The sequence below is a fragment of the Gorilla gorilla genome, chromosome 11, assembly GCF_029281585.2.
Source record: "Gorilla gorilla gorilla isolate KB3781 chromosome 11, NHGRI_mGorGor1-v2.1_pri, whole genome shotgun sequence".
NCBI classification, from domain to species: domain Eukaryota; kingdom Metazoa; phylum Chordata; class Mammalia; order Primates; family Hominidae; genus Gorilla; species Gorilla gorilla.
Genome location: NC_073235.2, coordinates 84,457,898 through 84,472,196, shown reverse-complemented (window position 1 = coordinate 84,472,196; position 14,299 = coordinate 84,457,898). Strand labels below are relative to the sequence as shown.

The window sequence follows — 14,299 nt, the reverse complement described above, 5'->3', positions numbered from 1 at the left end:
ATGTATTATAGAACAAATGGATTTGCAAACTGTAAATCTACCAAAAGTAAGATACATTTCTGTAACTCCCTTTAAATTTGCTTTTGAGTTGGTATGTTTTTCTTTTTAAATTATTTTACTTGTTGCTTAGAGGCATTTTTTCTCTTTTGTGTCCTAAACATGTTTCAAAATATATTTTGAATATGTTGCTTATTCTGTAACTGTCTAAATGAAAAGTACAGCTGGTGTTTGTCTTGATTCCAGTGATGGCTGTGTACTGTAGATCTAGAATGTGTGAAAATATTTGCAGACATCTCCAGACCCTTAAGTAAAAAATTGTCCTTTATTGGCTAAGTGAAGCAGGAACTCTGGGCTATTCACCAAGTAAAATGACCTGTGGTAGAAATTGAGATGATCCGTTTTAGTCCAATCATTCATGCTGTTTTGCTTCACTGAAATGTGATGGTGAGTGGGTCTCTGGCATTCTTTCTTGAAAACCTTTTAACCATTGGAGGCAGGTGAGAAGTGCTTAAAATTCACGAAGAAAGAGTGGATATTCTTAAAAGTGTTTTGGGAAGCAAATCCAGCTTAAGCGTGTTCCTAGTTGATCGGAAATCTTTACGCATTTTGAAAAATTATTTTAAATAGGAAGTTCTCTATGGCAAATAAACAAGGCCTGTGTTCTGCTTTATGAGCCCTCCACAAAAATAAAGGAGGAAGTTAAGTGGTAACATTAACCATAATCTAACAATCATCTCCCTTTCTTCTGTTCGTTTCCTTTTAATCAAGCCTCAGCTTTAGTGCAGTTGTCAACAATTTGTGTAATAAGATTCTATAATGGCTGACTTATTCAAAAGAGGGAATGAGAATGATGTGTATATTATGATGAAATAGATGAGCTATTCATGAGAAGACTCCAGGTGCCTTATCTTAACTAATTACAAGCTAGGGCAGATAAATCACAGGATACAAATTAGAGCTTACGACAAATCAATTATGAAAGTAAAGCTGCCATAGTCAATCACATATCATATAATTATGTCTGCCAAAAGCCTCTCACACAAACCAGAATGGGCAAAGACCGAGCCTAGCATCAATAGTGTTGCCGGCATGCATGATCTCACTTGATTCCAGCAACACAATCAATGCCAGTGTTACCAGGATCCCTGCTTCCTGGAGGAGGAAACTAAGACTCAGACATTTACTCATGCCACAAATGAAACCCATGTTCACTGATTCTAAGGTTAGGCTCTTAGTCCTACACAAAATGGCCTCCCACTGTCAAAGTCAAAGAAAACTAGTTTGAAAGTTACTGTGTGAGTTCAGAATAAAGCAATATGTGTCACAGACACAGCAGAAACAATAAAAACACATAGGACAGGTTCAACCTATAGAATGGAGTTAACAGAAAAAACATTGCTACATTTAAGACATGAAGGAGAGATAGAGGAGCCAGAGATGATCCTAACGTTGTGTGGTTTAGTGATTAGAAGAATGGGGATAAAATTAACTGTAATGCTGAAGTCAATAGTTGAAAAGTTGTCTTCAAATATGGATGATGCATTTTAGTTAGACATTGACTTTCAGGTGGTAGCTGGAGGAGCTCAATTTCTACATCTAATTATAATACTTCTGTCCATAAATCATGAAAATGGGCATATGAAACCTACTCAAATGAGAATATAATCTTGAAGTATTGTTAATATTCAATACATGCAATTTATTCTTTAAAATGCTTTTTACTTTTTAAAAAATAATTTAATCAATCTCATTACTTGAATCCATGCCAATAATTTCAATGTTTTTTATTCAAGGTTGGATTTTAAAATAATACAATTTGCTTTTAATCTATTGGTTTTTAATTCAAGATGTTACAAACAAAAAAATTATTATTAGCTTATTCCATTTAAAACCTGAATTTTCAAAGCTTTTCAAGACACTTTGGCAGGTTCAGGCCTCTTTTGTAAGTCAGGTTACTTAGTGGATATGGATTTATTACTTGGTTAAGTAGTCCACGTGGGGTCTTTTTTTTTCCATACAGTTGGATATCTACCTCTGTGTGTATCATGTGTACGTGTGTTCATGCATGTAAATATTTGTGTATATGTGTTCTTTTTTTTTTTTTTTTTTGAGACAGAGTCTTGCTCTGTCACCCAGGCTGGAGTGCAGTGGCGCAATTTCAATTCACTGCAAGCTCCACCTCCCAGGTTCACGCCATTCTCCTGCCTCAGCCTCCGGAGTAGCTGGGACAACAGGCGCCCGCCACCGCGCCCAGCTAATGTTTTGTATTTCTAGTAAAGACGGAGTTTCACCATGTTAGCCAGGATGGTCTCGATCTCCTGACCTCGTGATCCGCCCGCCTCGGCCTCCCAAAGTGCTGGGATTACAGGCGTGAGCCACCGCGCCCGGCTGTGTATATGTCTTCTAATACTCTGTTATTTATCATCAGACAGGGGAAAAAGCATAAAATGATATTGAATCATTGAGGCAAAGTATTCTAAAAATTGGATTCCAAAATAACTTCTCATTCTTCTATGTTGTGCATCCAGTTCTATTTTCACAAGCAAGTCAATATGTATTTATATGTAAAGAGTGTAATTCTGAAAATTGTTTTCCGTAATGATGTAAAATTGCTCCCAGAGAATGAAAAAAACATGAAAGATTATAAATTCTCTAGCTTTTTAGTTTGCACAGTCCTTTTTTTCCTCAGCATTATTACCAAGGTCAAATTGTAATTGTGTTCTAATCAGATTGTCAATATATGTCTTTCATGATGTGGATTTTGGCAACTTATTTCACAAATGGCTTTGTTAAACACTAATTTTTACTATATCAAATTATTCTAAATGAAGTAAAGTCACAAAGATAATATTCTACCCAAGCCAGAGAAGACTCACAGATATAGGTGTAACATTTTCCAACATGTGCTGGGAACCCCTGAAGTATTAGGGAAGATCTGAAGGGACTCGAATGAGTATGGAGAGGGCAGAGACCGCACACAGACTGGGAGGGAGAAGGTGAATTCTGAGCCCCTTGATTGTCACAGCTGGGACATTTGTTTTAGGACATGCCTTTCCCTCCACCTCTGGCTTTCACAGGTCCTTCCTGAACTCCAGGTAGGCAATTTTTCTAAGGTGTCAAGGACAACGTGTTATATCTTCAGAGTACTTGTGTTTTAGAAGTTATAGCAACAACTGCAAAAGGTAAGATTTCAGGTAGTATGGAAACTAATTTAGGGAGATACTTTCCAGTATCTCTAAAATCTTACCACTTAGGTGTTCCAACCTGTTATAGTGCTTTCTCAATGTCCTTTGCAGTTTTATCTGTTTAATTTGAAAGCCTTGGATGGAGCTTGTGTTCTCCAAGTAGACTACAGTCCCCACCACGGCCTACTGTCCTTCTTAGGGCCCAGGCTCTCATCTATGTCACCTGCCCAGGTCCCGGGGCATTTCTGCTTAAGCCCCTGGTAAATTCTGTCTGGAATTGTGTCTGGAATTGTGGAAACTGTGTCAGATCACTACTTAGTGGAAGTGATGCCTAGAAAATGATGAGAGAAAAGACAGAAAAATCCCAAGGCTCCAGGGCTTGCTCCTGAATAATTCCAAAAAAAAAAAAAAAAAAAAAGAAGAAATTTAGAAGTAATCTTTTTCCATCAAGCACACAGCTTAGCTAGATTTATTGTTAGAGGTCCACTAATTTATGGTCTTGTGGAATATGACTATCAACTAGAAGCAATTAGAAAGAACTGTTAGTAATTTTTTCTATCAAATTTGAAACTGAACAACTGTTAAGCTACCCAGAACAACTGACAATGATGTCATCTGTGTCTATTACTATGCAGACACCTATTTATTCAATGGACTCAGACTAGAGTTCTTTGAAATTAATATATTCTATATTTAGTGGTGTGGGAAAACACATGTATTTTGATGACACATGAGCCCAACTACCTCATGTGGCTTCTTGGGTCTTAGGAGGATGCGCTATTTTTCTGAGGAAACTCAGGCAGTAAACAGCCATCTAAGATTTATATGCAGACCTGAGTGATTCCAAAGCCTCTACTCTTAAGTATTACATGTCTGCCTCCCCAAAGTAATCATTGTCATTTATCAGGCATCTAGTCTGTGTACTGTACAACATTTTAATCTAATCTTTAAAGATCCTGTGATAGACATTTCTTTACTGAATGAAATATATTTTGTATTTTTGGCATATACTATTGGTTTTACTACAAAAATGCATATGTCAGATTGTAAATATGTCTCAGATAAGTTTCTCCATGTGGGTAGCGTTGATAATTAATTTACCTGTTTTATCCCCTAGAAGAGTAACATTGTGCTTTAACCAGAGCTGGTGCCAAAAAAAGTTTGAAGGATTGACTTTGAATCGTTCACAGGCATTTAACATCTACTCTACTAGTAAGTTGGAATAAACAGTAAAATTTTAGCTCTGACCTCAATCCTCAATAGCTTAAAGCCCAGAGATCAAAATAAGTCATGCAAATACTTTATAGACTAGGAAGCATAATAAATAATGCCTCTATGCCTTGGCCAGAATTAGCTTTACTGTGGTTTCAGCAACAGGGATTTCTGTTATTACAGTTGTATCATGGTACATCCAGACATAATATTCTCTGTTACCTAGACCACATGTTCCCAGAGGATTTAGAATAAGGACTCAATAAATCGAATTGAATGTATAAATCAATAAACAGCTTTAAGAGTAGAAACTAAGAGAAGAATATTAGACTAACATGACCAGACAATGGGTCAGATTATTCAGGGAAATCTTTTGCAATTTAAGTGAGTCTTGTGCTGAAGTTTATTTAAATAAGAGAAATTTGTGAAAAAGACAGAGACTGATTTATGCAAGCGAGTCAGTCTAGACTAAGTCTTAAAAGTCAGCATGACAGAACTGCTTCAATAAATAAAGAAAGGTTAGCCAGAATATAGAACAGAGATGATGTATGAAAAGAAGTGAATAAAAAATGGAGTGGAATGAAAATTGAGCAATAAGAGTATTTGATAGATATCTCTAAAAGATTTTTATACTCAATCCTCAAATTTTTTTTCTTTCTACATACTGTTGGAATATGAATTTCATTTTTGGTCAAACACAAATTGGCCACATATATGTCAATTATTTGCAATAATGTTTTTCATAACCTTATGAAAAACCTAAGCATTAGTAGCATGCTTATTTTAAAAAAATCTTAAGAACTCATATTCCACAAAAATTATATTGGCAAACAGGGCATGCTCAGTTAAACCAACACTACAATATAGGATACATAATACTTCCACAATTGTATATTCCTCTCCTGATGAATTAGGGGGTACTATAGATCTTTTTTTTTTCTTACCCACTACTACTGTTTTTTGGGAAAACTATTTGCCAATGACTAACATCATCTGGATTAGAAAAAAGCTGGGCCATCTTTGAATAAGAAATGCAGGTCCCTTTCATTTTTTTTTTCATTTAATTTGAAGATTGGACAAGTTACTTTGAAAACTTACAATGTAGCAAGCCTTGTCACTATCAAGAACTGGAACCTCATCTTTGGCTCACAATTATTCCAACTGATTGGGCTATTTGGCTGCACATACTGAAGAGTTAAGGGAAAATAAGTCAATTAATTGTACAGTACATGAATCACTGAAAGCCACACGTGTAACTTTTAAAAAAATCATTCAGCATTCAATAACTCATAAAAATAAATCCTGAGGGAAAAAAATAGGCTTTTTTACAATTTCTTAAAAATTAATACTAGCTAACACTTCAATGATCTTCAAACACTGGATCATTTTTTTGTATTATATTGTCATTAATACAGACAAGGCAAAATAAATGCTGAGCAATCAGCAAGGATTGTGGATTCAAATGAATTACAACCACATTCAAATGAGACCATTTAAAATGCAATGTAAGTATGTGGAAAATGGGCCAGTATAGCGTTTATTTGAATACATTTAATTGGAGGTCCCTGGGGGTGGCTGGTACCTCAAGATCTGGGCCTGATAATGTCTTACTCATCTTTAAGAGTCCCCAGAAACTTCTCAGTATGGTCCCTGGAGCCCAATTTTCTCTTGACAACACAATCATTCATTTTGCAAAATAGAGGGTCTCCATGAAAAGAGATTTTGTGCATGTGATGCCTTAATACTGGAAATAAATTTCTACTTTCATTTTGTTGACCCTGAAAAACTTCCTGTTATTTTTGGATTAAAAAATAATCACCAGAAATTTCTGGAGCCCCCTTGCGTTTTGAACAATTCAATCTTAGTCCAGCATTATTTTCTAGCTATCATCCAGTGTCTCAGGAATCCAATCTAGAGGCGTCAAAATCTGTTTTTTTAACTTAGTTTCAGAATCCTGAAACGTATGCCTCATTTAGAAAGTAATATGCTACATACAGTATAAACTGTGGATTCTTTTTCGTTTCTGGAAATGAATAGCCAAAGCAATTGCACATCTCAGTTCTCTCTAATGATCAGGCCTGCTATCAAATTTGAAAGGAGATAGTATTATATTTAGTATCATGTATCTCTTATGTCTCCTATTAACTAACTTTTGGGAACCTGAGGCATGTGAGAACAACCTTTGTTTTTATTCTTGATTTCAAAGGATGTTTGACACTAAAAGGATCAAAGATAAAGTTGATTTCCCCAAAATTTGGCTGTGATAGGAAGTTCAATAAATATACTCAAAAAACTATTTTACCTTATGTTTCGGATTCCACTTTTTAGATGTACAGTGAGCTTTTAAATGACGTCAAAACTCCTGGGTACTTACCCAAATCTGCACTTATCTCCAGGCCTCATACAGCTCACTCATGTTTAATAGGCATCAGGTCCATTAAATATAACTGTAACCATATTGTCTCTGCTTAATGGTAAATGGAAAACAATGGATGCCACAAACTTTAATATTCAGAAGACCTGGTCTAGGCTGGCTTTTTACTGGAAGACTGTGTCCAGCTCTGGGCTTCAAAGGCAGAGCAATAGGGAGAATTTGGATAGAGTTTATTAAAGCCCTTAGGGAGATTGAGAATAAAAGAAAATAATCATTCATTCATATTTTTTTTTTTTTTTTTTTTTGAGACGGAGTCTGGCTCTGTCGCCCAGGCTGGAGTGCAGTGGCGCAATCTCAGCTCACTGCAAGCTCCGCCTCCCGGGTTCACGCCATTCTCCTGCCTCAGCCTCCCGAGTAGCTGGGACTACAGGCGCCCGCCACCACGCCCGGCTAATTTTTTGTATTTTTAGTAGAGACGGGGTTTCACCATGTTAGCCAGGATGGTCTCGATCTCCTGACCTCGTGATCCGCCCGCCTCGGCCTCCCAAAGTGCTGGGATTACAGGCGTGAGCCACCGCGCCCGGCCTCATTCATATTTTTTAAAAGGTGAGAAAATGACTTTTTATTGCTGAGAACAAATGAAGTTATTTTAGAATAAAGTGGGGAATTTATATTTAAGTTTGGTATAAGAAATCATTTTCTAACATCTGAAATTATCAGAGCTGGAGTTGAAAACCCCGGTTAATTATGGATTCTTCTCTGAGGTATATAAAATGGAGCGAGTCTCAGGGACTTGGGTTGGTTTATGTATGTCTGTCATGAAGATGTGTGGTTAAAGTAGGTATTTTCTGAAATTATTTTCCAACTCTAGATTTCAAACGCTGGTAGCCAAATATACAGTCTTTTCATAAGTCTACTTAAGACATTACTTGTTTTTAAGTAGACTTAAAATATCTATAGATGTGATGGAAGAAATTACAGAAAGTATCTTTGCCATTTATTTCCCTATAGAGAGGATTTACACATAAGCAGCTCTCTAGATAAAATATATAGGAACCAAACCAGTTCACTACAGATTATGCAAAAGTAAAACAAACAGCACACAGTATAAGAATAGATAATAATTCTCTCCTGTGTAGCTTCAGAGAGCTTATCATAAAGAGGCCCTTAATCAGAAGAGGAACTGAAAATACAGAGAGGCAGTTTGCTACACAGGTCACTCATGTTGGTAGCCCCAGAAAACATTTGAAAAAGACGAAATATAGGGATCTTTGGCGATTCCCTACTTCCCCTATCTCAGTTTTTCAGTATCTTTTTGCTGCCACCTGACTGTTGAGAGTTACTCCTAGGAGCAAATACATTGTTTCTGCTTTTTCTACCCTAAAGACACACTTTTGTTACTAAACTTTCCCAGACTCATGCCTTCAATTTAAAAATTTTAGTTTCATCTCCCACTATTTTGAGTTAAACTGATTTACTAACCCATGCCAGAGGGTGATATATCCTTAACAGATTAAGTATCTGTTTACATAGTGCTTCTACTGCTGAGAGTTCTAGGTTATTTGTTAGAAAGGGACTGATGGGATATTATGCTGCCCCTAGAATACAACTAATCAGGTGCCTATCTCATCTATGTGTTTAGACCAGCATAGATGAACTAGCAAACAAAAAATCTGAATATACATCTTGAAATATCTTTCTATTTTTCCTCTACAAAATATAAACAGAATATATATAATCATTCTTTCAAATACTCCTATAATTTACTCTTCCTGCAAACACTTCAAAAGGTTAAAAAAAAAAAGCAAGCTATGTCTAATCCATTTAACAGTGATTGCAGTACACTGATCTTGTCATATGAATTGGAATGTTTTATTACTTACGTTTCTATAATGAAGAATTTAATTTTCTTTGCTTTATTAATTGACAATAAAGAAAGATTTGCAGGGTTTTGAATTTTAAACAGCATTAATGACAGGTGAGTCCAAGAACAGCCAATTATTCCCTGGCCAATTTCAGTGAACTGAAGAGATTTGTTTAGTTTTATCAGAATGTAAAGCTGCACCCAGCTTTTGTTTTTCAAACAACATATTGCTTTTGGGGGACAGGAGAAACAGTTGCTTAAAAATGGTCATTTAACACTTATGAGTGTTTTTGTTGTTACTCTGATTTGTTTTGTTGTTTGATAGAGAGTGTTCAAATAATGTGTGGAAAAGAAACTGTTGGATAGCGCAGAAATATTTAGAACAGATGAGATTATGAAGATTCTGTTTTTCTTGTTATATCTTTGTTCTTAAATATCATATGCAAATATTGTATTCCCGAACACATCAGTTAATGATACCTAATCTTTGTTGCACTTTGCAATTTTTAAGTCATGTTCATGGTAACTCTTTTGATCATTACTACAACCCTGTGAGGTTGAAAGAAAGAACACTATGATCACTATTTTATAGATGAGAAAATAAAGCTTGGAGGCCGGGCGCTGTGGCTCACGCCTGTAATCCCAGCACTTTGGGAGGCCGAGGCGGGCGGATCGCGAGGTCAGGAGATCGAGACCATCCTGGCTAACACGGTGAAACCCCGTCTCTACTAAAAAAAAATACAAAAAAATTAGCCGGGCGTGGTGGCGGGAACCTGTAGTCCCAGCTGCTCGGGAGGCTGAGGCAGGAGAATGGCGTGAACCCGGGAGGCGGAGCTTGCAGTGAGCTGAGATCGCGCCACTGCACTCCAGCCTGGGCGACAGAGGGAGACTCTGTCTCAAAAAAAAAAAAAAAAAAAAAGAAAAGAAAGCTTGGAGATACCCCTTTCCCAAGATCACATCACATGGCTAGTTAAGACCAGTATCCAAGTTTGATTTGGTTTAGTGTTCTTTTTTTGCTGTTTGTTTCTTTGTTGTTGTTGTTGTTTTATCTTTAGAGTTATTTCCCCAGTAAGCTTGGTGCTAGATCATTTTTACTGGGAAAACTATAAGCTTTTAAGGGTTTTACTACAAAAATCCATCACTAGTCCAAAATCTCTAGTTGCCATGCACACTTATCCAAGTCCTATACACAGCCAAAAGCTGATTAATTCTTTGTAGACTATTCTAGTTTCCATAAAGGGGGATGAAGATGCAGGCAGGTGATGTACTAAAATAAAGTAGTTCTCTGTGAGATGCTGTTTGCATCTAATTTGTCTCCAGTGGTGCTTAAAAAACAAAGAGAAGTATGAGGTCAATTAGAGAAAAGGGACAATGCCATCTAGTAATTGGGAGATCTGACAAAAAAAAGGTTTCTAGAGAAAAACTGAATCTCATTCCCAGGGATATTTAAGTACAATTCCTTAATCTACTAAGATAAGTGGTCCAGAAAATGGATTTACTTTGTTTGGATTTGCTTGTTTATAGGGCCTGAATGACTAGTCACATTATAAAGCCTTCACCATGTAGTGCAAACTGATATTTTCAAAGCCAGTGCCAGTGGAAATGTATGGGCTTCAGTATCAGAATTACCGCATTTGTCTCTGGAATCTGTCACTTCTAGTGGAATAGCCACAAAAATCACTTCACCTCTCTGATACACACTTTCCTCATCCAAATGGCACATATTTGGCACTCAAGACAATGTAGCTGCTATTTTGGGAGTTCAAATGAGAGGATGAAGGTCACTTACATGACTTCACTATGTTCAAACAGCAATGACGCCTATAGACCTCTGAAAACTGCTCTCCAGGAGATAGAACACCTGGAAATCAAGTTGTGCAGTACACCTTAAGGCAGGCATAGGGAGGAAAGTTTTAGGACATTACAGAAATGTCTGCTACCGTGAGCAAGGCAGTGATGGAAAATTGCTATAAAATTACCCCTCCAAATTGAGAAGACTTCATTATCTTCATACTTGTATTTATTTTAGAATTATAATTACATATCATTTGCACCTCTTATTTAACCAAATATAAGTAAGTTAACATTTATTGAGATAATATATTTGAAAATAATTTTCAATGCAATGGCACTCTAAAGTTATAGGATCAAATTATAATTATTCATTTTCAACAGAAATAAATTAGCTTACTTATTTTCCATCACCTGGAAATTTTCTTGGATTTGGGCTAAATGATGAATAGCCTATTAGTTTACTTTCTTTTTATGTTTCTCTAATTAGAAAAGAGTCTGAAAAAGTCAAGGACTATTTCACCCTGATATTCTTAGATCACTCACTACAGTCTATTATTAGACATATTATGTTTCCACTGTTTAAACTCCTTTTGTCCACCCATTATTGTTTATACCTGCAAAAAATCCAACACCAAGTTCTGCCTGGTTGCAAATTAATGCCATGACCTTTCCTATCCTACTTGTATATCCAGAAGCAGCACTTCAATGTGAGACTAAAAATCACCCCGCTTCAATAAGTAAATAATGTTTGTGGATTACAGATCATAGTCTTTTATCAGGAATAATAATGCAGTTTTCATTTTTACAGGAAATGGAAAATAAAACCTCAACAAATGGATTCAGCCATTCAGAATGGCTCTCAAATAGGCAGTGCTGAAAATTGATCTGGTTACTTGTCAATTGCATTATTCAGAGATGACATCAGCAGCAAAGCTGAAGCCAACGCTGGGTCATTGCCCACCCCATGTCAACCTTTTCCATATAAAAAACTTACTCTGTAAAGATATAAGCATCTCTAGGGCTGTAATTTGAGCTTTGAAACCTAATTAAACAGCTTTCCACCAGCCTCATTAATAAGCAGTAATCCAGGTTCCATACAAACACCTGAACATATGACAGCCAGTGCTAGCAAATATTTCATAGCATATCATCACTTATGATATTCTAGAGGAAATACAGGCTGTTGCTTGAGATTATTCCTGTAATATTTATTTCTGATTCTGTTTATGATCCATTTTATAGATTAGCTTTCTAGAGTATTGCTAACTGTGAAATCCTAAATTGAAACTTTTCAGTAATGACATGTACTTTGATGTTCTTTAAACAATTCCATTCTGTTCCATCAGTGTGAAACACATCATGCTTCTTTACCTGGGGGGTTATGCTCATTGAGAATCACAAGTGATGCTGGCGTAGGTCTTCTTTTCCTGATCTGTGAACGACAAAAGCCCAGCTAATATCAGTGAGTATTAGACACTGCTCCAGGTTACTCTGCAGCTTGCAAAGCTGTCTCACCCTCATCTTTTCCCCACATGCAAAAGCAAACTTCTGGAGGACACATGGAAGGTGCTCACTAATTTTATTTTGAAATAATAGAAAGCCACAGAATTGAACTGTCTGATAGAAGTATCACCCTCTTTGACCAAAAAGCTACATTTCCACAGAAAAGAAATAATTATATACAACTGAATGATACAACAGAAAATTAATTTACAGTGAAGGTACAGGGTTGACCTGATAATGTTAGTGGCCTGCTTGGAGCCTCATAACATCGGTGATGCTTTCAAGATTCATTACCCTTATTTTTAAACAGGATAAGGAAGAGCTTCGAAACCTATTTCTAGCAGGTACCAGAGTTAAATTAACAGCATAAGCTTTGAATTTCAATTAATTTTGTTAACTTTTTTATTTTCTAGTATAATATTTAGAACAAATAAACAAATGAAGAATAAATATGGATCTTATGAGAATATGTAACTTATTACAAACTAGTTTTTTTTTTCATTTTAAGAGTTACAGGAGCATAGTATTGTCAGAATCCCTTGAATATAATATCCTTTATTTGTTTATTATATTCATTTATCGGTAAATTCCCAAAGTAAGTGTCAGTAGGATAGATAATAAAATTTATCAATGACATCCTGTCCAAGATAGAAGCAACATCCCATTCAGCATGGATAGACACATGTTCAAGGTTACATTTATCTGGCCTGAGTCTAGGTGCATCTACCTCAGATTTCAAAGCATCCTGAAACACTATGAGTCACGGATTAAATAATTATTTTTAAGACTTTATATCAAATACTTGGAAAAGGATTCAAAAATAATTTAAGTTTTAAGAAATGAATGGATTAGGTTGATGTCCTCATAAATTTCTTTGCTTTTGCCTCCTCACAGTTGCAGTTCTAACAGATGCCATTGCATCAAGAGTCTAAGTAAATCTGAATATGAAAGGTGATACAGATGTAAACCAATATTAGACATGGACAAAGAATCTAGGAAATGTTAAAATACTGTTTGTAATGTCTGAACAAAACGATTTTCAAATTGTACAAAAAGCTACAAATCCTAGCTGTAATATATTATATAAAGTTATAATCATTGTTTTGTGTCCACGATAAAAAACATATGAAAATAAAGTATTAGGCCTATAGTCTCAAACTATTGCAGGATTTAATGATTTTATTGCTAAATCAATCATTTTATTTTATAAAAAATGAAATAAAATGTTGCTCATTTTGATAATTTTTAAAAGTTGCTCTAAATGTTGAAACTGTTATTTTAATGAGCAAAAATGAACAGATTTATGAATCCATATCTGAATTGCTTACAGAGCCATTTTCCCCTCAGAGGTGCTAATTTTGTATCAAATGAAGTGTTACATTTTAGACAATAGTTCTCCCAATGCAATTTAAATACAAGTATGTATAAAAACCAACTTATTTCTTGTTTACATATCTTGAAAGTCAGAGTTAGCAAAATCAAAAGGTAAAGAACCTTTCAATTAATAACCAGAATGCATGTTCATATTACCTTATGTACAGGAATGGTTCCCCATGCAATTTCACATACCTGCTCTGCTGCTTCAGGTGCAATCTGACTCTGGAATACAGGCACGGCAAACTGTATCTTTTTGGGACTGTTGGGCTCCATGGTAATGATGATAATTAGTCAGAGATGTGAAGAGCTCAGAAAGACTAACCCTAAGTGGTGTCCGGGATGTGTTTCCTCAGACACACTCCACTAAGCCACACAGAGTGCTTCGTAATAAATAGCTGTAATTCCAGATCGAGCAAGTGAAGATGCCGAGGTTTGACTAACCCCCTTCTTCAACATCCACAGCGATGCCTGGCTTGCCTGTTCCCCCACCAATCCCTTGGATCCTCTCAGCACAATACAGAAAGGAACAATACGCTAATTGTGTGCCTCTTCACTAATACACATGCCAAGCATTCACTCAGCAGCTAATTGAAAATGCAATGCTAGCCTTGAAGGACCCACTGCCCTGGGATTTGAAAGAAAGGCTCTATCCACTGTACATTACTAACCGGCTGCTCAAAAGTGCAATGTAAGCTCCCTCTGAGTATTGCAGGGATGGGCCATTCATTATTGATGAACATCAAGCAGGAAGTTTTTAGAGTTGGGGGCAGGGTTTGGGTATGGAATCATTTCTCTCAGCAACTTATAAGTCAGATACCTTTGCTATTTCACATTCAGCCATGAAAACAGTTGAATGGCCATGGAGGGTAAGCCACAACCAATAATATCAGCTATGTTTATGCTATAAGATCTGGTTAGTTTAAACTCATCCTAGGAGGCAGAGCATCTGTGGTGTAGTGAGGGCAGCATTACTGCAGGGCTGAGCAGATC

The 14,299-nt window shown here is 36.2% G+C and overlaps 1 protein-coding gene across 1 annotated transcript in view; it reads right to left on the bottom strand.

Moving 5' to 3' along the window:
* PPP1R1C (protein phosphatase 1 regulatory inhibitor subunit 1C) overlaps positions 1 to 13,805 on the bottom strand; it is a 131,065-nt gene extending 117,260 nt beyond the window's left edge. The window contains exons 1-2 of the mRNA XM_004032912.5: positions 13,502 to 13,805; positions 11,801 to 11,882 (exon numbers count right to left, since the gene is read on the bottom strand). Coding sequence (XP_004032960.1) covers positions 11,801 to 11,882; positions 13,502 to 13,582 — 163 coding nt within the window. The 5' untranslated portion in view covers positions 13,583 to 13,805. The remainder of the gene's footprint in view (positions 1 to 11,800; positions 11,883 to 13,501) is intronic.
* Between the last annotated feature and the right edge of the window lie 494 nt (positions 13,806 to 14,299).